This window comes from Pelodiscus sinensis, chromosome 19, assembly GCF_052426305.1.
Source record: "Pelodiscus sinensis isolate ZL-2025 chromosome 19, ASM5242630v1, whole genome shotgun sequence".
NCBI classification, from domain to species: domain Eukaryota; kingdom Metazoa; phylum Chordata; order Testudines; family Trionychidae; genus Pelodiscus; species Pelodiscus sinensis.
The window spans coordinates 18,014,050-18,038,979 of NC_143070.1; the positions used below are offsets into that span (position 1 = coordinate 18,014,050).

Genomic DNA, 24,930 nt, shown 5'->3' on the forward strand with positions numbered 1-24,930 from the left:
CAGGCCGCTGAGCCCCAGCAGCCTCCTGGCACAACAGCCCATTGTGGTGGGAAAAAAGGGAGCCATAATATGCTCTCTTTCAGTGTCGAGAAGCACTTTCTGGGGACGGAAGCCCTGGCCCTCATTGCATCCAGGAAGGCTCCCACAAACTCTATGGTTTAGGTGGGACCCAGAGTGGATTTGGCCTCGTTCAGTATAAGACCCAGTTTGAGGCAGGTATCCCTTATAAGAGTTATATGGCTGATCACCTGCGACGGGAAAGAGCTTCTTATGGGCCAATCGTCCAGGTATGGATAAACCTGGACCTGTCGCTTCTTCAGGAACGTAGTCACAACTGCCATACACTTTGTAAAAACCCTGGGGGATGTAGAAAGTCCAAAGGGGAGGGCCGTAAACTGATAATGGTCGCAGCCCACCATGAAACGGAGGAACTGCCTGTGAGCATGTGTGATAGAGGTGTGAAAATAGGGGGTCTTTGAGATCAAAGGCAGCGTACCAGTCTCCTATGGCTAGGGAGGGAATGATGGAGGACAGGGTTACCATCTTGAACTTGGATTTTACTATGAGAGCATTCAGGTCCCTCAGGCCCAGAAGGGGACAGAAGCTGCCCTTGGTCTTTGGGACCAGGAAATAACAGGAGTAGAAACCCTTTCCCCTGAGATCTGAAGGTTAAGAAACTTTTGCACTTCCACCAAGAAGATGCTGGTGAGAGGAGCAGGTTTAAAACGAATACAAGAAAGTTCTTCTTAACATAGCACATAGTCACCCTGTGGAACTCCTTGCCAGAGGAGGCTGTGAAGGCTAGGACTATAACAGAGTTTAAAGAGATGCTAGATAAATTCATGGAGGTTAGGTCCATAAAAGACTATTAGCCAGGGAATAGAAATGGTGTCCCTGGCCTCTGTTTGTCAGAGGCTGGAGAAGGATGGCACGAGACAAATGGCTTGATCACAGTCTTTGGTCCACCCCCTCTGGTGCACCTAGTGCTGGCCACTGTCGGCAGACAGGATACTGGGCTAGATGGACCTTTGGTCTGACCCAGTACGGCCGTTCTTATGTGTCCCTGAAGAGGGACGGGAAAGGAGGATGGGAACGGAGTGGAAGGGGATGAAGCATCCTTGCCTCGCCGTGTCCAGAACTTAACAGTCCGTTGTAATATGCAACTAGACATGATGGAAGGGGAAAAGGTAAAGGACTTTTGGTCTGAGCCTGGTGCACAAGACAATAGCATTGCCAAGGGCAGGGCCTGGATGCCCAAAGGCAAGGAGCCCGCTGTGCGGGGAGCACTCCCTGGGCCAGGTGGCATGCCCAGCCTCCATCTGGCCACAATGTCCAGTCCTTGGTCCTGATCCTGGGGCAGGCCCTGCAGTCTGGCCCCCATATAACCACAGGAAGGTCTAGCGGCAGCTTCTGTCTTCTACAACGTGGGTTGGAGATGAGGCCATGATTCGGCTGTGGCAATCCTGGTCCAGCCCCTCGTCTTGCCAGGTGCAGCTCAACCTCACCCAGGTAAGGTAATCTGGCCCCAGGGCTCCCCCACCTCCAGCACCCACCCTGCCCTGCCTCCTGCACCTCCCACACATCCCAACCTGCTGCCCAGAGCTCCCCATACACCCCAACCCTGACTCCTGCCAGGCGCAGCAGCAACAAAAATGCTATTACATAAAGTCTGTGAATACAATGTTTCATTTAGTGTTCTGTCAAGTAGCAATAACATTAGGTTGTATATTTTCAGTCTGCAAAAGGGCATTCTTACACGGCTCTTTGTTGACCAGTTGTTCTGAATTTTGGTGGAGTTTGGCTCTTTGGTTTGAAAAGGTTGCTGACCCCTGCCCTAGAGGGAATGAACAGAAAAGGGAATCAGCAAGTGGGCCCACCCCGTCACCCGACCCAGCGTTATGGCGTATGGGAAATTTTATTTTTATACATTTTCTCTTCTGTGCTTTTACCCTAGAAAAACGCATCAGCTGAGGAATGGCTCTGATAGCTTATAAGTGCTGGCCTATCCTTAGTTCAGAGCAGAAGCAAAATGCAGGCACTGGTTTGCAGAAGGGCTGGCTTGTGGGGACAACACCGTGCACAGAAGGGAGATGTGAAGCCTTAAATGCCAGGTCAGCTGGGAGTGGAAGAGGCCCCCTGCACGAAGTGATAGAGCAGCGAGAGACCCAAGCCCTGACAAAGGTGGGATACAGAGGCACTTCCTCTGAAACTGAGACATCTGCCCTAGAGAAGGCTCTCAGACCCCAGCATCAGGGAGATTCAAAGCTAGGACCAGGCAAAATTCTGGAGGCAGAGTAAGAAACACAGAACAAGGCTGCAGCACGAAGGGGACATGAAGGGGGACCAGATCCAGGCTGTGTCATATCTGGTCTCCAATTCCACTCAGTTCCCAAGTCCCTTTCTAAAACATGCACCTCTAGCTATGTAGAGGCATCGGGTTTGCTGCAGAGCCATTTCCTCAGCCTACTGCAGCTGGAGCTGCTGATTGTGAGGTCTTCATTTAGGTAGGTGCAGTCGGCTCCTCCTTGTATTTCAAACCTGCAAGCCAGAGGCAGTAGGAGTTAGATTCAGCATGTGCCAGGCAGAGACCAGGACAGACACCCAGATGAGGGATGGGAGCTGCTGCACTCATAGCCCCTCAGGATCCCCGCTCCCTGTGCCAGCCCAGACCCCACTCCTGGCAGTGGGGGAAGCAGCCAGTGAGGCATTTCCATCAACTCGGACCCAATGCAGAAAAAGAAACAGACTCACCGACGGTCGAACTTGGTGCCATTGACCCATCTCCAGACCCCACCTGCGTCCTTCTGGAGGCCAATCCAGTGGTCCAGTCTGCCTGGGTAGGGCAGCAGGGAAGCCTTTCAAATACAAGCAAAGTTGTCAGCTGAGTTAGACCCTGGCTCTGTGCTGCCCCCACCTCCCAGGGAGTCCAGGGCAGCCAGGGATTTCTAGAGACATCAACCTTTCTAATTGAGTGAAGAGATCAGATCCGTGTTAACCCTTCACTCTCCCTGGGGCTGTAGCATCTACTGGATAAAGCAGGGATTGAGCAACAAGATTGACCAGCAGGGCCCATCTCAGGGCACAGGAGGGCCAGGGGAGAGGAACTGTGGCAGGTGGGAAGGGGGCACAGAGCAGGTCCCATTTTCAGCTGGATCCTCCTTCTCCATCCATAGGGAACCTGGAGACTGGGGCTCAGCTGAGGAGGGAGGTTCACAACCCAGCAGGCCCCAGGCAGCGACTGGAACTGACTGAGAGGGCCCAGCCCTGTTCAGGGGGAGTCTTCCACCAAGGCTCTGAGCAGGTGCAAGGTTGGGGAGGCTGGGGCCCTAGGCTCTTCCCTACAGTGGCTGGGCCCAGCCTGACTCCAGCCCGGCCTGTGCTGCCGGCGATCACTGGGCTCGGCACAAAGCGTCCGTGCTGCTCACCAGCTCCTGCAGATTCTCAATCCCAGTCAGGGAGGCAGCGTGTGAGGCGCAGTTGTTCTGGCTTTCGGTCCAGTCCCTTTCAGCCTTAGAAAAATAGTAACATTTCCCTTCGCTCCTGAACCAGCCGTCGGGGCACCCAGGGGCAGCAGCGGGGCAGGGAGGCGGCTGCCTAGATTTTTCCACTTAAAAAATAAAAAGAGAGAAAGTGAGAGAGACAGAGAGGAGATGGACAAGGCAGAAAACACCCAGATAGGAGATTGATGCCTCCCTCGTGTCTCCATGGGGAACGAGCAGGAAGAGAAGCGCAGGAACGGCCAGACTGGAACAGACTGATGGGCTACACGGCTGCTCTCTGCGAGCCGCCACCAGCGATTTCAGAGGGAGGCAAGACACCCCCTAGTGGGCAGTGGTGGCAATACCTGCCCCAGGGAATATCCCCCCCAAAGTGGGAAGGTTTCTATTCCTTCCAGTCGTACCCTGATCCAGAGAGAGTGACCTACCCGGAGGGGCAGGAGAGCACGGCTGATTCATCCCCCTTTATAGAGGACACAGTGTCTCCTCTGGATGGTCTCATGAGCCACATCAAGGTCCAGTCCCATTATGAATCCTGCTGAGCTCTAGGACTCAGGACTCTCCTGTGCCAGCGAGTTCCCAAGGCTGCTAGTTACATATTCAATGCAGCCATAATTCAGTCAATTCCACAAAATGGCCACTAGAGGGGATCAGACCCCAAAAAGGGGGTTTGACCTGCTGCACTTGCTGCTGCTGGTCTTGTTCCCAAAGACCATGTGAGTCTGAAATCTACTAGAATTCCTTGAAGGGGCCAACAAGCGTGGGGGGAAGGAGGGACCAGTGCATGCAGTGTGCTTACACTTCCAGAAAGCCTTTGACAAGATCCCTGTGACCGGGTCTCCCTGGGGGTGGGGTGGCCTAGTGGATGGGTCTGTGGATTAGGCAGCAGAGAAAGGCTGCAGGACCTTGCTGCTGGTGCCCCAGGCCTAGGAACTCTGACCTACTATACTAGGATAGTTCTTAAGCTCAGGGCCTGTCCCCAAGAGTCCAGGTTCCTCCCTTAGTTAAGGTTCTAGCAGGGTCTCCCCTTTGTCCCATGGGGTGAGGTTGGAAGCTGACTTCCTCCTGTGGCTGGCCAAGTGAACAGGCTTGGGTTTGTGTCCTGCAGTCTGCGGAACCAAACTCCCATTTCCTTGCTGGTCAGCCCCTAAACGAGCCAGGTTCCTTCATTATCCTCCCTCCTGACCTGGCATTGGGTACAGATAAAGTGGGGTGGGACTAGCTGAGCCAAAAGGTCCTGTTTCACCCCTGCGATGCCAGGCCTCCTCTTTTCACTCCCTCACATTCCCTTATCCAAGGCATAAAGTCATGACAAGTATGGAGAAAGTGATTAAGGAAAAACTATTTACTTGTTCTCATAACAAAAGAACTAGGGGTCATTTAATAAAATTTATAGTTAGCAGGTTTAAAACAAACCAAAGAAAATATTTCTTCATGCAGTGCACAGTGAACCTGTGGAACTCCTTGCCAGAGTTATATAGATTGGCAAAAGCCAATATAACAGGATTCAAAAAGGAACTAGCTAAGTTCACGGAGGTTAGGTCCATCAATGTCTCTTAGCCAGGATGGGCAGGGTTGGTGTCCCTAGCCTCTGGCAGAAGTCTGGAAAGTATAATGAGATGGATCAATTCACTCTATTCACTCCTTTTGAAACATTTGGCATTGGCACTATTGGAATACTGCCTTCGTTCTGTCCCAATATGGCTGTTTTTAGTTGATTTAGGCTTTTTCTCCAGCTAAAGGAAACTCCTGGTGGAATTCTGCATCACTGCAGGCCTTCAGAAATCTTGATGAGGTAGCAAAGGAAAACCTCAAGAGTGGTCATGTGCACATGCTGCTGGGAAGGGGACACATCATTCCATGCCAGTCCACACATGTGTAGAGAGAATCCCCAAATACAGAAAGTAGCAACAGAAGGGGCTGGGATCTGAAACAGAGTGACTGTCTTGTGTTCACTGCCCTGTGTGACTGGGATCCAGGAAATCCAGATAAAATTCCAAGCCATGTCCGAATCCCTGCCTGACCCTTGGGTCTGGATACAGGCAGGGACAGAGGCATGTGATGTCCTAATGATTTCCTAGACAAGTAAAATTTCAGCATTGCAAGGCTGGACAACGGGATACCCAAGGACTGCCCTGGGCACCCAGATGCCCCATGCAATGAATGGGGAGAGAGAGGTGCCTACAAATGGGACCCACAACAGCCAGAAGGTTAGACAGCGGCTGCCCAAGCCAGCCAACAGGAGACAGCGACCAGGGATGTGCCCTGCACCTCGTCCCTCTTGCAACTCAGCACCTAAGCCCTGGCTGCAGGGAGGAGCAGCCCTGCTAGTCTCCTGCAGCAGAAATCCTGCCCTAGACACAGGCACCCATGTCAGCTCTTGGGAGAAGTTGACACCTAACTCCCCTGGAAATGGCTGGGGGGGAGGGGAGGAGAAAGGGCAATCTTCGAGATGACCTGTAACCCCTCGGTAGGGCTCCCAGCTGGATGTGGGAGACCCTGCTCAGTCCCCGATCCCTGGTGAGCAGGGATCTGAGAGCGGGGGGCTCCTACCACTCGGGATACTAGATCAGAGGGTTCTAGTAAGTCATTGTGGAATTAAATAACTGAAGTGGAACAACTTCCACAGGCAATATTGAGGATTCTTCCCCTGCCTCCCCCCAGAGCTCAGTGGCTGGGCCCTCCCCTGGGAGGTGGGGAATCCCTGCTCAGACCCTCTCTCACCTCATGCAGAGGGGACTGGAACCAGGGTGTCTCACACCCCAGGTGAGGGCCCTAACCACTGAGTCAGGGTTAAGAGGGGAGGTCTCATTGTCCCCCCACCTGTTTCACAGAGGCTGGCATCCTAAGCACATTTGCCAGATCCTGCCCTACGGCTACCACAGGCAAGGCCAAGCAGCAGCACAAGCCCAGAGACAGACACAGAAGCACCGAGGGAATGTCTATGGCAAAACTGTCATCCCCGGGGGGGCTCAGGCGCCCCAGGGCTCAGCAGTGGCCATACAGGGGTTTGGTGGATCACAGGGTGCCTGAAATTGGGACGTGGGTGTCTTGGTGCCTTTTCTGCAAAGAGGCCTCAGTGCCTGTGCCCACCACATAAAGGGGAGCCGCCTCACAGAACTGTGAGGAGAAATCTGCTTGAGTCTGTGATGCCCTCAGCTCAGACAGTGATCGGGCAGGAGGGGACACGGAACTAAAAGGAAGCCAGAGACATTCCTGGAGGATGGCTCCTAGGAGGATGGACAGGAATGGAGTCCCCACCTCTGTTGGTCAGAAGCTGGGAACAGGCGACAGAGAAGGGATCACCTGATGAATCCCTGTTTCTGTTCACTCCCTTTATGCACCTGGCCTTGGCCACTGTTGGCAGACAAGCCACCGGGCTACATGGACCTTGGGTCTGGCCCAGTCTGGGCTTTGTATGAAAGACCCTAGAGCAACTCTGAGAGCCCAGGAGCAGACACCAGGGCGCTGTGAGCAGCAAAGGCAGAAAGCTCCACGCCCAGAGACTGAATGTTCAGGGGGTGGGAACTTACCTCCCAGAGCTGCTGCTAAAGCAACGACGACGACCCCCAGAGCCACGATTACGGCTGTGAGGACAGCTGGACGTTTCCATAGCGCAGGTTTAGCCTGATCACCTGGAAAATAAAACCCATCAGTGAGACCAGAACGGCTGCCGTCAGGATCTAATCTGAAGGGAGGAGGATCAAGGAGCTAGAAAACTCTGACAAGAGACTGGCAGGCGAGGGAGAGTTCGCCATGGAGGGCAGGGGAATGAGCTGGGGCAGCACAAACAGTCTGTGCAATAACACATGGAACAGAAAAGGCAGCTGGGAGCGTTTGCTAGTGAAGGTTTGGGCAGCCCCTGCTCGCCCCCTGGTGGCCGGTTGTAGCGCTCTGGGTGACCTCTCCTCAGTTTCCTCTTGCTGTAACAGTTGTTACCAGATTTGTCCCTTAATTTTAAGCGTGCTCATTTTTTATGGTTACACTTTGGGGGAGGGGGTGATAATTCTATTCACATGTTGCAGGTATTCTCAGAAGGAGTGATGCCTCTCTCTGCTGCCAGTTCCCTCCCAATGGGACTGTCCCCCCGGCTACGTCTAGACAATGCTGAGCTATCAGAATAAAGTATGCAAATTGTGCAAAAATTTGTGGGCCAAATTTAGGAAAATCCTTGTCTTTCTGAAGAGCCCTTCTTCCTCATAGAACGAGGCATACAGGGCTTCTTAAAAGGCACGTCTGCTGTTCCACAAAAAAAAAGGGGGGGGGGGAGCAGAAGCATTCCCAGGACACCATGCATTTTTTCCATGACACTGGCTACAACTACTCAAGAGAGAGATCTTGGAGTCATTGTGGATTGTTCTCTGAAAACATCCATTCAGTGTGCAGTGACAGACAAAAAAGCAAACAGGATGTTAGGAATAATTTAAAAAGGGATAGGGAATAAGACAGAATGTCTTACTGCCTCTCTCTATATATTCAGTTCCATAATATATTGAATATTCCAAACAGATGTGGTCACTTCATCTCAAAAAAAGATATACTGGTTTCGGAAAAGATTCAGAAACGGGCAACAAAAATTATGAGGGGTTTGGAATGGGTCCCATATGAAGAGAGATTAAAAAGACTTGGACTTTTCAGCTTAGAAAAGAGGGGAGGTCCATAAAATCATGACTGGTGTGGAAAAAATGAATAAGGAAAAGTTATTTACTTGTTCCCATGATACAGGAACTAGGAGTCACCAAACGAAACTAACAGGTAGCACATTTAAAACAAACAAAATGAAGTGGCTCTTCATTCAGCACACAGTCAACCTGTGGAACTCCTTGCCAGAGGATGTTGTGAAGATTAAGACTTTAACAGGATTCAAAAAAGAGCTAAATAGATTCATGGAGGTTAGGGCCATCATTGGCTATTAGCCAGGATGGGCAGGAATGGTGTCCCTAGCCTGTTTGTCTGGAAATGGAGAAGAGGAGAGGGATCACATGATGATTACCATGATGAATACCATACTATTGCGTTCCCTCCCTCTGCGGTATCTGGAATTGGCCACTATCAGCAGACAGGATACTGGGCTACATGGACCTTTGGTCTGAACCAGTATGGCCGTTCTTATGTTCTTACTTGTGCACCACTGGAGCTGCACATGCTACAGCAGCCACGCTAGAGAGAAGCTGCACATAACAAGCTGAGTCCATAGAAGAAATACGGCCCCTGCTGCACCAGGGGATGGGGGGAAGAAGGCAGTTACACCCACCACTATACGTCAGCATCTCGACATCTCTCCTTTGCCAGTCCCTAGGCAGGGAAGCTCCAGTTACCTGGTTTTCCTTCACTCTTCAAATCTCCTGAGGCATTAAGAGGCCGCGCAGAGGGGCCCGTTTCCTCTCCCTCCCTCATCTCTCTTCTCAGAGAAGCAGCGCTGCCTGCTGGACTTTCATGAAGTAGGCAGCTGCACAAAACAGCCTCTCACAGCCATGGCAGGGTCTGTTCTCGTAGGCAACAGTCCATGGCTTTGGCTCCTCTCCTGGCTGACCTAGAATGAGAAATGAGTCAGGGCAGCCGAAGGGTCAGTTGGTTTGTTTGTGGTATCCCATCCCCCAGGGTAGATAAACATAAATTATTTTTTAAAATGACAAAATACTAAATGTCTCATTTAAAAGTAACAGCTACAGTTGCTCCTCATCACAAATGTGCCAGGCCTATAGTCTCGTTCTGGCTTCTGGAATGTTCTGTACGTTCAGATTTCTGTTTCCCAGCAGACTAAAGTAACATGTGCAAAGAGACACGAGCTGGATTGGACTGTTCTGTGTTTACGTGATGGTGAATCAGGGCTAAGCATGGCAGAAGAGTTAATCAAGACAAGGATTGTCAGACCGTGATTAATTGAATAGTCGTGTAACTGCACAAAATATTATAGGTTACACAACTATTATAGAGACCACAGTGGCAGGGCCAGCAGCTTCCCCAAGCTCCCCATGGACAGGATGTGTGCCAGCATCCCATGCTCTAATAGAGGTAGCAGTGTGGTAGGGGGAGGTAGCAACATGGAGCCAGGGCTGGCTCCCCACATCGCCAGCTTCTGCCTCCCCACCCTCTCCACTGTCTAGGTAAAGGCAGCAAGGGGTAAGGGCAGACGGGTCCATGGAGCCGGTATGCATGCAGAGCGAGGTTAAAAGCTGGCTCCCCATGTGTATTTGGTCCCACCTGTCCTCTGAACAATCCAAGCTGCTGCCTCTCTATCAGAGGGAGCACCATAGGTTGGGGAAGGCTATCTGCTGGTCTCGGGCTCACGCCCTCCACTGCTTGCTGCCTCTGATACAGAGGTAACAAGGAGTGGGGGAAGTGGGGATGTGTTTAGTTGACAGGATTATTGCTTAATCATGCAGTCGTCTACATGTTGACATCCCTAGTGCTGGGTTGCAAACTAACATGTTTCAGTGATCAGATTTGTGCCATCATATATATAGTAGCCCAGTGTCTTAGAGTTTGTAACGCTGCAATGCTGGTTGTTCCCTCTGGGGGGCGCTGTTGCCTGAAATTCTGGCTGTTCCCTGGGGGGGGGGAGGGGCACTGTCGCCTGAAATTCTGGCTGTTCCCTGGGGGGGGGGGGGGCTGTTGCCTGAAATGCTAGCTGTTCACTCTGGGTAGCCCATGCTGCATGGGGAGTGCGGGGCCCAAACAGACACTTGCGCTGCTTGCTCCCCCGTGGCAGCCCAGGTGAGCGGCACAGAAGTCAGCTGAGTGCCACGGTGGGAGGCAAAGGGGGGCGGGGCGGTGATGTGCGGTCTGACAGCGGCTCCAGGCCCCGCCCCCTGGCCATGAACATCATCGCCCTGCCCCCCTTCGCCTCCTGCCGTGGCGCTCGGCTGACTTCTGTGCGGCTCAGCCAGGCCACCGCATGGGAGCAAGTGGCGCAAGCGACCATTTGGGCTCCGCGCCCCCCATGAAGCACAGGGAGTGTGGAGCCCAAACAGCCATTTGGGCTCTGCAGTCCCCCGAGTGAGAGGCAGGACGGGGAGGAGAAGAGAAAGAAAGAGACAGAGAGAGAGGCAGGAAGTGGAGGAGAGCTGGGGCGGGGAGGCAGTAGAAGGAGGAGAAAGAGAGAGAGAGAGAGAGAGAGAGAGAGAGAGGGAGAGAGAGAGAGAGACCGGAGGCTCAGGAGAAAAGACCGACATGGAGGAGAGACCTGAAAATCCCGTCTTATGATGGGCGAATTGCCTAGTTGTTTAAGAAACATCAAGAAATATCATTGGGATACTTGATTTAAATCAATTATTTTTGTTGGTGATTTAAATGCTGGGATTTCAATCAGTCCAGTTGCATCCCCTGTGAAAAGAACCAAGAATGACCCGGCAGTTTGTCTCCCTCCAACCATTCTAGTCCATTCCTGCACAAACCAATGCTGATGGCCTATCACACATGCACTGCTAAATGCCTGGCTGAAGAAGGGAGGTCAGGACTCCAAAGGGGATTTTACCCAAATGTATGAACTTGCTTTTACTGAGGATAGCTCAGTAGGCTGTGGCTCCTGTCTCGATTAAAGAGACAGAGGCTGTGTGGAGGGCTACAGTGAGTCCCTGGGGCTAACACTAGTACAAGATCCACAGGAAATAGCTGGAGCTTTGCCACACACCCCCACTGCTCAGAACAAACCCCAAAGCTAAGAACAGCGCAGTAAGTGATGCTCACTGATTAACCACTCACGTCCAGACTTGTACAGAACCCATTCTCGATAGATTTGGGTGAGCATGCCCACATCCATGGCACAGAGAATGACATTAAGGCACAGGCAATAACCAACCCCCTGCCACGTCCACAGAGTCACTCAGGCGGTAGCAGCTGTAGGAACAGAATCCAGGCATCCGGACTCAGCACTGTGGTTTAACGGTTACACAGCTCTCTCCCACAGCTGGGTTCAAACTGTGTGCCCTAGACAACCTCCCCTCTTCTAGTCACAAAGTGGAACAGTAACTCTCATATAACACAGACTAGATAGTGATTAACAGCAACTGTTGTTGGACAAGTCCAGTTATTTGCTCCCCAAATGCAGTTGGGCCCTTCATCCCTTCACCTGGAGTAGGGTGGTGAAACACTAGTCGACCCACCCCTAGTTGCTTCTATCAGGAAGAGGCATCAAGAGTGGGGGGAAGAGGACGGGATACTTCAAAGCGGCAGCTCCGCATAGAGCCCACGGACAGCGGGGGAAGTCCTCGGCTGACCCATGGCTCCATGCAGTACTGCCGCCTTGAAATGATACAGGAAGCCCTGCACTAGCTGGGAACTCCCCAGCTGGCCCCAGGCATCCCTCAGTGCTTCAAAGAGGCAGCACCACATGGAACTTAGGGTAACTTAGCTGACCTGGGCTCCCTGCACCACAGCTACTTTGAAATGCTGCAGGTAGCCCCATACAGCGTTTCAAAACAGCAGCGCTGCATGGAGCCCTGGGTCCGCGGGGCAGTCTCCAGTTGACCCTGGGCTCCATGTGGCGCTACTGCTTTGAAATGCCACAGGGAGCACTGGGCCAGTGAAGGACTCAATCAGACCCCTGATGGTCCACCTGTTCCCTGCATCACTTTAGCCTTTGAAGTGTAGCAACAGCACTGGGACAAGGCACCCTTATTGACTATTCCATTAGTTTATTGATAAAAATGTAAAATCCCTATCTGGAGAAAATGGGGGGAAATCCTGCTCCTGCCCACTTATCTCCCCACTTCGTCTCCGGGGAAATTATATTTCAAAGTGATTCCCTTCTCCAAAAAGGTAAATGCTTCCAGAGGGAGGGGATGCAGAGAAAGGATGTTTCTGCCACTAGGAAAAAAGGTGATTAAGAAAGAACTACAAGTTTAGGGAGCCTCCACTCCAGTAAACAGCTTTCAGTGTGTGCGTGTGTTGGGGGGAAGCTGTTCCACTGAGATTTGGACTGTTCGGACACAGCTTCTGTTCAAGTAAAAAGATGAGAGCTCAAAACCACTGTAAAGTGACATGGGTCACCTAAGCACTGCTGCAATAGAGATCATGAGGTTTCTAAATTTCCTGCTGGGAAATTCTCACACCCTGTTACCAGCTGTGATTTTAGGATAGTTGGGGTTTTCCAAAGCCCAGCTCCTTAGGCAGTGCTTTTTTTGTAAGAAAAAGAGTGCCAGTACTCCAGGCTCAAAGTTGCTGAGCAAATAAAAATGGGGCATGTCCCAAGCTGCGTGTCCCAAGGGCCTTGCGTAGGGAGCCAGGCCGCCCCAGGAAAATGCCAATAAATGAATCTTATTTAAGTAAGGCATGATAGGAAAATAGGTGCTGGTATGCCATCCCAGGGCAAACAGTTAGGAAAGAATCGCAGTTTTCATTTTTTTTTTAATTATTAAAGAACATTTCCAGCCTTTGTGGATAGAGAGAAAAGTTTGAAAATGTGACCTGGTTCCATTCCAGAGACTGAGAAACCAGAAGATGAAGAGGGGAACTCCAATTTTTAAATCTCATTTTTTGAGTCCTCACTCAGTTAAGAATGCTTAAAATTACAACACAGAGAGTGACAACTCAGATCCTTTGTGGAGCGGGCAGGGGGAAGCCTGTAGCACACTCACTAGAGGACCAGGTTACAAATGCTCCCAGGTTTAAGGACTCAGGCTCTAGTTCAGTTCTCTGCCTCCCCTGTGCTCTGTTAGAGGGGATTAAGGTTTAGGTGCCTCTGTCTGGTGCTGATCTCATCTGTGGAATTCAGTTCAGACACAAGGGGTGGGAGGAACCTGCAGCCAGAGGGGCAGATAAGGGAGCTGAGAGATCTGTGCACCTGCCTGTCACCACTAGGGATGTTAATCGACAGTCTAGTCAACTCGTCGCTTCCCTCTCCCCTTGCTGCCTCTATCAGCTAGAGGCAGCAAGAGGGGGGAGGGGAAAGAGGGGCGTACTTCAAAACTGCAGCTGGGGAGTCCCCAGCTGACTCTGGGCTTCATGTAGCCCTGCCACTTTGAAACCCTTGTGGCATTTCAAAGGGGCAGCTCTACCCTTTCGACTATCCGATTAGTCAATTACACGATCCTTTACATCCTTACTCACCACCATAACCCAGCTGTGTTCATGCAGCTGACTGTCCTGCCACCACAGTGGCCTCTACCCGGCCCAGGTAGTACTGCAGCCCTTCTCAGGCTCAACATGTTTCAACTAAAGAAACTCCGCCCTGCTCGAATGCGGGTTGCATGACTGTGCTGTGGGAAGGGAAATGGTTTGGGGGAAGCCACAGATCAACCGCAGAGGTTCTTAATGAATTCTTTGTTTCGGTTTTCACCAAGTTAGATTGGGGTGGGCAATAATTTTTGGCCACAGGACACTTCAAAAATATTTGCAGTGGCCCTGGGCTACCCTGTTAGGGGTGGGGCCTAAATGGGAAGGGGAGGGGCTACCCACTCCCAGACTATGATTGGTCTAAGGCGAGGGAGCCCTTTGGCCCCCTTCCCACTAGACACCCAGGCCCTGGAAGAGGCTTGGCACGCTCCCCCAGTCCCAGCCCAATCAGGGCCAGGGGGCAATGGAGCATGGGAAGCCTCCTCCAGCCCTGCAAGGAGCCCGTGTCACTATGAAGCACTGCAGGCTCTTCGCAGGGTGGAGGAAGCTTCACACAGCTCCCTCGCCCCCGGGCCCTGATTGGCTGGGGGAGGGGGGAGGCAAGAGCATGCAAAGCGTGCTCCACTCTCCCCACTGCCCTGTGAGCAGGGCACACACAGCAGGACAGGAGGAGGCTTTGCATGCTCCTCTGCCTCCAGGCCAATTAGGGCTTGGGGCAGGGGAGTGTGCAAAGCCTTGTCCGCTCTGCCCCGCCCTGTAAGCAGTGCGCAGTGGGGGAGAGCAAAGAAGGCTTCAGGCACTGCCCCACACCAGGCCTTAATTGCCCTGGGAGCAGGGGGGCAGCAGTGCCTCCGCAGGCCGGATCCACCTGCTTTGCAGATCTGGCTCGCAGAGTCTATTTTGCCCACCCCTGAGTTAGACGAAGGGACGCCTAACATAAGGAAATCCAGCGGAAATGGGGGCAGGCTTAGAAGTTCATAGAATCATAGAACCATGGAGCTGGAATAAGAATAAGTTAAAATAAAAAAAACCAAAAAGTTAAAAATTACTTAGAAAAGTTGATGACTTCAAGTCACCAAGGCCTGATGAAATGCAGCTTAGAACAGTCAAGCAGCTCATAGAGAAGTTATCCGAGCCGTTTGCTCTCATCTTTGAAAAATCATGCAAGTGAGGAGAATTTCCAGCAGACTGGAAAAGGGCATATGTAGTGCCCAGCTATAAAAAAGGAAATAACCTAGGAAATGACAGACACCTGTCAGGGATGATCTACACGGTGCTTGGCCACGCCCGTGAGGACAGGGGACTGGACTAGATCACCTCTCAAGGGCTCTTCCAGTTCTACTTCTAGGATTTTATCAACCTAGCAGCCATGTTGCCCTGTTGCGTTAGTCACTGGCTAACCCTGAGCTCACTTTGCTCTGAGCAGCCACAGGGCAGCGACTTCATCAGTGTTCGCCCAGCTCGGAGCCCACCCCACCACAGGGTGAGACGGCTCGGGCTGAGCCGGGAACCTTGAGAACCGCCCTCCTCCCCCAGCTCCAGCCCCAGACCTTGGGGAATGGGATGTAAGGGGGGAATCACCCTGGCTCCGCCTCTGGCCAGAGCTGGGCTCCGGACACCCCAAATACCCGCTCCTCCACTTGCTCGGTCCCTCTGGGCTTCCAGCCTCGCCACAGGCGGGAGCAGCCAGATGCGGGAAGTGCAGCAGCAGCGAAACAAGGCGCTGAACCCTGCTCGGCCCCGCCAGCTGGCCACTGAGGCAGGCAGGGACTGGGGCAGTTTTCCTATCCCCCTCCCTGCCTTGGTCTCCGGCGGCTTCTTACCTCAGCGCCCTGCAGTGCGCCAGGATATGGCGAGAGGAATGGCTGCTCCAAGGAATAGGCTCCACCTCTTCCCGAGAGTAGTAACATGGAGAGGCGGGGGTGGGTGGGCTGTAGCGCTTAGAGATAACCAGTCCATGGCAGGTTCCGGCCAATCCATACACACACAACCCAGGTAACAGCGCCGGATTCCTCAGTGAAATCTGCCAAGAAATAACAGGGACAAAGCAGCTGAGGGACGATCCCAGCTCACCCCGCAAAGCGATAGGGCCAGAGGAGCCATTAGAAAAGGATTCACACTGCTCAGGCTGAAATTAATGCCCCCTTGACCCACTGAGGGCACTTTCATGACTTCGGGCTGTTTCTGTGGCCCGAGGGACAGGTATTTGCCATGTGACAGGCTGATCTGAATGAATTTCAGAGACCCCCTTAGTAGGGTTGCCAGATGGTTGAACCAAAAATACCAAACACCCCCTCACTCCCCCCAAAAAAGAGGGGGAAAATTCTGTTGAAGAAAACAAAGGGGGGGGGCAAGAGACCAAAGTTGTTGAGCAAAAAACTTAGCTTCCCTGTGGAACCAGGTAAGCATGAGGTCTGGGAGGGGGGCGAGAAGGATGCCGGGCATAGCATTGCGTGTTTGTAGGTTGCCAGGTGTCCGGTATTTTTCCCTCCTGGCCAGGAAAAAAATCAGAAAATACTGGACGTTTCAGGTGTCCGGTATTGTCTGAATGTTTTTACTGGACAGGAGGTGAAAGTACCGGACTGTCCGGGTCAATACCGGACACCTTGCAACTCTGCCCATTTGGGAGAAGGTTGGGCTGGGACGGCAGAATCACCTGGACTCTGTGGAACTTTTGTTCCTCAACAAAACTGACCACAGGGAGAGGGGAGCAAAGAGCATCCTACCCGCTGCTTTTGCGCAGAAAGCCTGCAGTGGAGACGTAGCCTTCATGTCTCAGCCCACCAGCTGCCTATGCACCACAGCAGAACATCAGAATGGCCACACTGGGTCACACCACTGGTCCAGCCAGCCCAGTATCCTGACCTGTGACACTGGCCAGAGCCAGATGCCCCAGAGGGAATGAACAGAACAGGGCATTTTATGAAGTGATGCTTCCCTGTCGTCATGGATGGACCTATCCTCTGTTAATTGATCTAAATCTTTTTGGAACCCAGTTTTGGAACCCAGTTGTTGATTTTACAACATCCTCTGCCAATGAGTCCCACAGGTTGACTATGCATTGTATAATGTACTTCATTCAGTTTATTTCACTTTCTCCACACCAGTCACGATTTTATAGACTTCTGTCATATGCCCTCTTACTCTTCTCTTTACTAAGCTTGACAATCCCAGTCTTTTTAATCTCACTCATATGGAGGCAGTTCCATATACTTAATCATTTTTGTTGCACTTCTTTGTACTTTTTCCAGTAGTAATAGATCTTTCTGGAAATGGGGTAACCAGAACTAGATGCAGGATTCAAGGATCCATGGATTTTTATAGAGGCATTTTGATATTTTCTTATTAGCCCTTTCCAAGGAGTTCGCGATAGGGATGCAAATGCCTGTTTAACTGGTTAACCATTTAAATGTGCTGTTTAACTGGTTAATCGATTAAACGGAGCAGTTGGGGAACCACAGGCACTGGCTGCTCCCGCCTGGTCCTGTCCATGGCGGGCCTGGGCACGTCAGAGGCAGAGGCTGTTCTAGTGGTCCCCAGCAGCCTCTGCATGAGATGTGCCTGGGTCTGCCATAGAGCGAGGCTGCTCAGGATGGCCAGAGCACCCTCTTTGCGGCGGGGTTTCCTTGGGACTGGAGCAGGCCCCATTGATTAACCTTTCATATCCCTAATTCCTAACTCTGTAGATCTGGAGCCAAAAAATGGAGTGGATGTGTTCAGAGAATTAGCCACAATGACTCTAAGATCTCTGCCATCAGTGGTAACATCTATTTTAGATAAGAACTGAAGAACGGCCATACTACAGCAGACCATAGGTTCATCTAGCCCAGTATCCTGTCTGCTGACAGTGGCCAATATTAGATACTCTACAGAGAGAGAACACAACAGGTAATCCTCATGTGATCCCTCCCCTGTCTCCCATATCAAGAGAAACAGAGACTAGAGACACCATTCCTACCCATCCTGGCTAATAGCCATTGATTACCAAACCTCCATGAAACTATCTAGCTCTTTCTTGAATCCTGTTAAAGTCTTGATCTTTACAACATCCTCTGGAAAGGAGTTCCAAAGGTTGAAGAAAAGCTTCCTTTTGTTTATTTTAAACCTGCTGCCTATTAATTTCATTTGGTGACCCCTAGTTCTTATATTGAGGGAATAAGCAAATAGCTTTTCCTTATTCACGTTTTCCACATCAATCGTGATTTTATAGAACTCTATCATATTCACCCTAAGGCTGTGTCCACACTCAGGGGTTCTTTCGAAAAAAGTAGCCTTTTTTCGAAAGAACTTCCCCTGCATCCAGACTCAAGCCGCGTTCTTTCGAAATTATTTCGAAAGAACGCGGCTTTTCTTTCGATGGCGGTAAACCTCGTTTCACGAGGAAGAACGCCTTCCTTTGAAAGTTCTTCTTTCGAAGGAAGGCGTTCTTCAATGTAAAGAAGCTGTCTTCGAAAGAGAGCATCCAGACTCGCTGGGTGCTCTCTTTCGAAAAAGCGGATTTCCTCTATCGAAAGATCCGCCTGCAGTCTAGACGCGATCTTTCGAAAGAGGCTCTTTCGAAAGAAGCCTGCAGTCTAGACACACCCTTAGTGTCCTCTTTTCTAAGTTGAAAAGTCCCAGACTTTTAATTTCTCTTCATCTGGGATCCATTCCAAACCCCTAATCATTTTGTTGCCCTTTATGAACCCTTTCCAATGCCAATATATTTTTTCTGAGATGAGGCAACCACATCTGTATGCAGGAGTCAACATGTGGGCATCCCATGGTTTTATATAGAGGCAAGAAGGTATTCTGTCTTCTTCTCTGTCCCTTTTTAATGATTCCTAACATTCTATGTACTTTTTTGACTTCCGCTACACACAATGACACCAAGATCTGTCTGAGTAGTTGTAGCCATATTAGTCCTCATCATAATGTATGTATAGTTGGGATTATTTTTTCCAATGTGCATTACTTTACGGCTGTGTCTACACTGGCAAGTTATTCCGGAAAATCAGCCGCTTTTCCGGAAAAACTTGCCAGCTGTCTACACTGGCTGCTTGAATTTCCGGAAGAGCACTGATGATCTAATGTAAAATCATCAGTGCTTTTCCGGAAAAACTATGCTGCTCCCGTTTGGGCAAAAGTCTTTTTTCGGAAAACTGTCCTGGAAAAGGGCCAGCGTAGACAGCACAGTAGTGTTTTCCGCAAAAAAGCCCGATCGCGAAAATGACGATCGGGGCTTTTTTCCGGAAAAGCGCGTCTAGATTGGCCATCGACACTTTTCCGGAAAAAGTGCTTTTCTGGAAAAGCGTCCTGCCAATCTAGATGCGCTTTTCGGAAATACTTTTAATGGAAAACCTTTTCTGTTAAAAGCATTTTCGGAAAATCATGCCAGTGTAGACGTAGCCTACATGTATCTCATTCTTTTATACATATAGCTCAGATTATTTTTCCAAATATGTATTACTTTGTACTTCTCAACTTTTAAATTAACAAGAGAGGCATAATCTTTGTGAGAACAAGAGGGAAACTTTCCTGGCTGGGTGGGAGGTAGAGGCAGATCCCTTAGCAAGACACTTTGAGCAGCCAGACACCAGAGATCACATCTTGGGGCAGCACAAACCAGAGAAGCTTTGAAGGACAGTTTCATGAATGGCCAGTTTTGAGACTCATACACGTTGCTTTCAGTAAGTAGCGCCGTATTTCCTGTGTTTGCCTTTAATCCCCCATCCCACCTCTGCAGTACACTGAGGGGGACAGCAGGGAGCTGGTACATGTGGAAAGCCAGCTATCAAGTTGGATCCCCGCACGTATCATCTCCCATGGAGCCACCTCCCCTCCCCTGGCTGCTGCCACTGAAAGAGAGGCAACAGTGTGGAGGGAGGACAGGCAGGATCCTGGAGCAGGCCATGGCAGGCCTGCTCCGTGGGATGCCGAAGCAGCTTTGCCCATGGGGAGCTGTAGCAGCAAGAGCAGCACGGGATGGCAGGCGGGAGCTGGACTGCACAGCGAGTCAGTTTTTAAACTGGTTCCTCCTTCCACCCTATTTGGAGTGGCAGGGGACTCCCCAGGAATGGGCCTGGGCAGAAGAGCATAGAATGCTGGTCCCTCCCCCAGGAGGAGCATTTTAGTAACAGTGTAACTGCTAAAAGTTGTTGCGGCTACACGATTACTAAAATAAATCTAGGAAGAAGCCTTCTCCAGGCATGCAAGCCAGAGGCTCCATCACAGTTGTCAGGGAGGCAAAGATGGTCGCCTGCTGTCTCACCTGGAGAATCTCCTCTCCTGGCGATCCACGATCCTGTTGTGGGGCTCTGCCTGTGCCCACGAGGGAGTTCTTATAATTCATCTGCTCCTTGAATATAACCTCTCTTTCCATTTTTGCCTGAGGATCTGCACCATGCGGACACATGCTGGAGCTGGGAGAGTATACAGCGAGCTGGCTGCTGTTCCCACTGCAGTGAAAAGTGATGAGAGCAAACATTATAGGAAATGCATGGTATTAAACCCAGAGGTCTGCAACCCTTTTAAGCATGAGATCACTTCTTGAATTTAAGGGCAATCCAAGAGCTACCTCAAATATAATTACCCTTGCCCCACTTCCATTCCTCCCCTTTTCCTAGGCCCCACACATGCTCACTCCATCATCCCTCTCTTGCCCATCTCACTCATTTTCACCAGGCTGGGGCAGCGTGTTGGGGTGTTGGTTCTGGTCTTGGATTAAGGGACCTGGAGTGTCAGAGGGGCTCTGAGCTGCTGCTGGGGCAGGCAGTTGGGATTTAGGAAGGGTTCTAGGTACAGGTTCTGGGATGGCATTTGGTTGCAGGGGTGCTTGGGGCTGAGGCTTGGGATGGAGGAGGGGGTTCATGACTGGGGACGAAGTTAGGGATGTGGGCTCCAGCTGGGCCTTGCTTACCTCAGGTGGCTCCGGGTGGGGTTGCAGTGGGGCTAAGGCAGGCTCACTTCTGTCCTGGCCCTGGCTCACTCCCTAAAGCAGCCAGCGAACTCCCTCCCAAGTCCTGTTGTGCTCCTTGCCCTGCTCGGTGGAGATAGGATACAGAGTGGGAGTAGGGTTGCCAGATGGTTTCAACAAAAATACCGGACACACTTGCCATGACATCACAATTGACATTCCATCTTAGTTAGAAAATACCCGACATTTCTATTTTCTCAATTTGTTTCCCAAACAGAAATCTCAAACCCTGGACTGTCCAGTTCAAAACTGGATATCTGGCAACCATAAGTGAGGGGGGGAGCACCCGACATCAGCACTCCTCTTCTCCCTCCCCTGCCCTGCCCAGAAAGCAGGAGGCTCCCCAGGGGAGGGGCAGTGCTAAGGCAAAGAGCAGGAGATTACCAGCAGTGTGGGGAGGAGCAGCTGAAGTGCTGGCACTTTATAGTCTCTTGGCCACACCAGTGAGGATCACCTGTCAGAGGCTCCAAGATCCACCAGTAAATCCCAATTTACTGGTTGGTGACCAGTGTGTTAAACTGAACCCTAATCTATTAAAAGGTCTCTATAAAGACAATGGAGATGAGTTCTGTGCAAGGCCAAATTTTTGCTTTAAAGCGAAAAAGACTCCGAGACTTATTAAGCAAAAAAATCGACTACACTATTACATACCTAGTCTTAGCAGCACAGCAGCCTCTGCCGGGCCCAGGAAGAACTTAAGCTCTTCTCAGGCAGAACGTGTTTGTGCTAAAGAAACTTCACTCTGCCCAGATATGGGCTGTGTGACTGTACAGTGAGCGGGAAACTCCCAGAGAAACCACAGACCCAACCAACCGCTGTGGCCATATTGCCCTCTTTGATGACTCTCTCCCTTTCTCTCTCTCTCTTTCTCTCTCTCACACACATATATATACTCACTGATTCAGTCCTTCTCTGTTATCTTGCCAGAGGGGGAAGCCAGCTGGGGATGGGAAGGGTGCCCCAAGATCTGCCAAGCCCAGTAAAGACAAGGACCCAGGCACTTTGTGTCTGTGTCTCACCTCCCTCCCTTCTCCCCCCTCTTCTTGCCCATGGGGATGAGCCAGCCCAGCCCCAAGATGAGCTTTTCCCATGGCAGTTCAATCCCTAACATTGTGTAGAGACAACCCCCCACAATTATGCTGGATTTCACATTCCCCTCCTCCCACACACACATGGGCATGGGGCGTGAGTCAGCTTCCCCCTCCAGTGAATCTCCCTCCTCTCTATGGTCTCTGTGGGGCTGGGTTGTTCTGGGCTCAGCCATATCTCGGTAGAGGCTGCTGGACCCTGGGGCAAGGTAAAGGGGCCGAGGGCAGGCAGCCCTCAGCATGGCCAGACCAGGGCACTGGGCCCACCCGAGCCCCTACAGCTGCACAGGGAGGTGCTGCTCTAGGCAGTGCAAACACACCTGGAGCTGCCTGCTGCTCTTTCTGTGGCAGCGATGGCTGGGAGCTCCGCTCACCACTGAAATGGCCGGACCTGGGGGCAACTATCTCCCTTGCCCTCCCTCCCCCCATCAGCAGGGCCTGCCCATCCCCTGTGGGCTGTACTGGGAAATACCCCAGCATTGGTCCCCGGCAGCCTCTTACCTCAGTGTCCCACGGGCTCCAGGATTCCGGGGAACAGAGCTTCTGACAGCGGCAGGACACAACATGAGGATGCAAATTCTGTGTAGTTCTGCCTTCCACCACCAATTGCCCCCAAGGTAATCAGGGAGGGGGCGGTTCTACACCCCCAGAAGAGCAGGGTGACAGCAGTCAGTCCTTAGCATTGCCTAGGTCGCCGTGCTCAATTCTCCCAGCTGTGGGCCACGGTGCAGCTCCAGAGCAAGGTCCCTGCCCCGGGATCAGCCAGCAGCCACCACCAGGTTCCCCAGAGCTGAAGCTGTGGCCACGGCAGGACCAGCAGGGGCAGGCCGCATATCAGACAAATATTAAAATACTAACCTTGTTTAGGCTATATAGAGGGAAAGTGGCAAGAGATAAGTCAAAGATCTTCTTTTGTAAGATTTCAGCTTTGTGGGTAGCAAAGGCAGCTGCATTTTCCTAAGACACTTCCTGTGTGAAGCAGAAAGAAAATACGTTGCTGGTTTCCTTTATGAAACTGGGTCTGTTTGAAATTGCAGCTAACCTGAGGCCTACTTTTGGAAACACCCTGTACAGCCACTGCTTCAGAGCCCACAGTTTGTGACTGTGATTGGTTAATACAAACATGCAAACCACAATGTTAATACGTTGTACTACATAGCAAGAGTTTACTTTCCCTTCTACACTAACATTAGAGGTAACCTGAAGAATCAAAAGGATTTGATTTTAATTTATTTAAAGGATTAGTTTTTAACTTTAAGATTATTCTGCTAAAAGCAATTTGCTTTTCCCACTTCCTCTTTTCTCCACAACAGTCAAATGCATCACTTCTCCTAGGAGTTTCTTTCTTTCTTTCTTTCTTTCTTTCTTTCTTTCTTTCTTTCTTTCTTTCTTTCTTTCTTTTTCACTGTGATCTGTTAGCAACTTTTGCTTCCTTCTGACTTAGAAATGATAAATTAAAAGCAGCGTCAGTCACCTCCAACTACTATTTCAAATGAGCTCAATTAATAGGTTACTAGCTGGTCTATTTAGTGTTATGCCTACATGTACAAAAGAAATCCATTCACAGTGTGACAGACACACCCTTCCCATGCTTAATGAAATTTTCTTACGGATACAAATATGCATAACTCAAAGACCAGCCCAACAGGTAGGGTCTGACCAGCCAGTCTGTAATTAAAATGCTGCCATGCACGAGCAGTGGGTGAATGACTCGCAAGCCCCGCTCCAACCCTTCCATTCAAAGCCCTCTGCCACCCCCATTCTCCATAGGAACCAAGCCCTTCTCCCACAGCAGCAGTTTAGCCCTTACTCCAGCCTACTGCCCCCAGCCCTGGAGCACCCCTAGGCTATGTTTACACTGGCCCGTTCTGCGCAAGAAATATGCAAATGAGGTTAAGCATGGAATATTGCCAAGCCTCATTTGCATACCTAATAAGCCACCACTTTTGCAGAAGAGGCTTTTGCACCAGAAGGAGTTGTCTACACTGCCCCTTCTTGTGCAAAAAAAACCCTCTCGCGCAATGCTCTTATGCTGCTTATTTTCAGGAAGAACGGCATTGTGCTAGAGGGGTTTTTTGCACAAGAAGGGGCAGTGTAGACAACTCCTTCTGGTGCAGGAGAGCTGCCAGCCTGGCCACCCAGGAGCAGGTGTGTATGAAAATCAAGGGGGTCCACTGAGACCCCCGACCCTGAGCCCTGAGCTTACAATGGCCGTCCTGGGTCAGACCAAAGGTCCATCTAGTCCAGTAGCCTGTCTGCCGACAGCGGCCAACCCTAGGGACCCTGAAGGGGATGGACCGAAGACAGTGACCAAGCCATTTGTCTCGTGCCATCCCTCTCCAGCCTTCCACAAACCTTGGGCAGGGACACCACTCCTGCCCCCTGGCTAATACCACTCCATGGACCCAACCTCCATGACTTGATCTCACTTCCCTTTCAACTCTGTTCTAGTTGTAGCCTTCACAGCCTCCTGCAGCAAGGAGTTCCACAGGTTGACTCTTTGCTTTGTGAAGAACAACTTTCTGTTACTAGTTTGAAGCCTGCTACCCATTCCTTTCCTTTGGTGTCCTCTAGTCCTTCTTTATGGGAACTAATGAAGAACTTTTCTGTATGCACCCTCTCCACCCAACTCCTGCTTTTAGAGACCTCTATCCTGTCCCCCCTCCGTCTCCTCTTTTCTAAGCTGAAAAGCCCCAGTCTCTTTAGCCTCTCTTTATATGGGACCTGTTCCCAACCCCTGATCATTGTAGTTGCCCTCCCCTCTCCCAGCCTCTCTCTTCCCCTCTCCCACCTCCTTTTCCCAGTCTCCCCCAGTTTTGTTCAATAAAGACAGATTCCATTTTTGAACACAATTGTCCTTTATTTTGTACATCAAGAAAAGGGGCTAGGGAAGGGTAAGTGGAAGGAGGTGAGGGAGGAATGGGGTACGAGCCCCTGATGGGGAGGACTGGGCTGGCTCTGCGGGCTTCTGGGGGTGGAAGCTCTCCTGCAGCCCCCCAATTGCCCCCTCTCCCCAGATGGCAGCCTGCGGCAAGTGCAGCCGGTCTGATGGCCGAGTGGTGTGATGTGCCCAGTGTGGGCACTCCGGGCACTCCAAGCCAGGACTGGTTTTCAAGCGGGGCACCCCTGAGAACTGTCTGTCCGGGGTGGGGGTCAGGACCCTTTAAGCGCAGCCCTCGGCTAGCCTGAGACAGCATCTCCACGCTCTAAGTCCTCCTGTGATGCCCTGCCGGCACTGCTTCCGGCCATCCTTAAGCCCTGTTCAGGGTCCACTTAATGTGGACATGCTAGTTCGAATTAGCAAAACGCTAATTCGAACTAGTTTTTAGTTCTA

At 51.2% G+C, this 24,930-nt stretch overlaps 1 protein-coding gene across 3 annotated transcripts; it reads right to left on the reverse strand.

Moving 5' to 3' along the window:
- Window positions 1-1,668: 1,668 nt before the first annotated feature.
- On the reverse strand, window positions 1,669-23,580 carry LOC102449646 (C-type lectin domain family 2 member B-like). 3 transcript variants are annotated; one of them, XM_075913850.2, is made up of 7 exons: window positions 15,377-15,576; window positions 8,816-9,030; window positions 7,031-7,132; window positions 3,426-3,607; window positions 2,752-2,855; window positions 2,415-2,538; window positions 1,669-1,834 (listed from the first exon to the last, which is right to left on the reverse strand). In XM_075913850.2, exons 2-6 carry the CDS (start codon window positions 8,892-8,894, stop codon window positions 2,421-2,423), a joined length of 585 nt encoding a protein of 194 aa, XP_075769965.2. In that variant the 5' UTR covers window positions 8,895-9,030; window positions 15,377-15,576; the 3' UTR covers window positions 1,669-1,834; window positions 2,415-2,420. The 3 variants fall into 3 exon arrangements, with proteins under 3 accessions (XP_075769965.2, XP_075769967.2, XP_089626772.1); XM_075913852.2 differs by lacking the exon at window positions 15,377-15,576 and adding an exon at window positions 15,182-15,368 and having other exon boundaries at window positions 1,669-2,538; XM_089770646.1 differs by lacking the exons at window positions 1,669-1,834; window positions 2,415-2,538; window positions 2,752-2,855; window positions 3,426-3,607; window positions 7,031-7,132 and adding exons at window positions 19,804-19,990; window positions 22,098-23,580 and having other exon boundaries at window positions 8,892-9,030.
- Window positions 23,581-24,930: the final 1,350 nt, after the last annotated feature.

Bases quoted from the DNA above. Each gene is read 5' to 3' on its own strand.
- LOC102449646 (XM_075913850.2), bottom strand. From the start codon at position 8,894: ATGAGGGAGGGAGAGGAAACGGGCCCCTCTGCGCGGCCTCTTAATGCC. The intron at 7,133-8,815 runs GTAACTGGAGCT...TTTATTTTCCAG, and splicing joins GAAGAGTGAAGGAAAACCAG to GTGATCAGGCTAAACCTGCG. The intron at 2,856-3,425 runs GTGAGCAGCACG...TGTATTTGAAAG, and splicing joins TTGAGAATCTGCAGGAGCTG to GCTTCCCTGCTGCCCTACCC.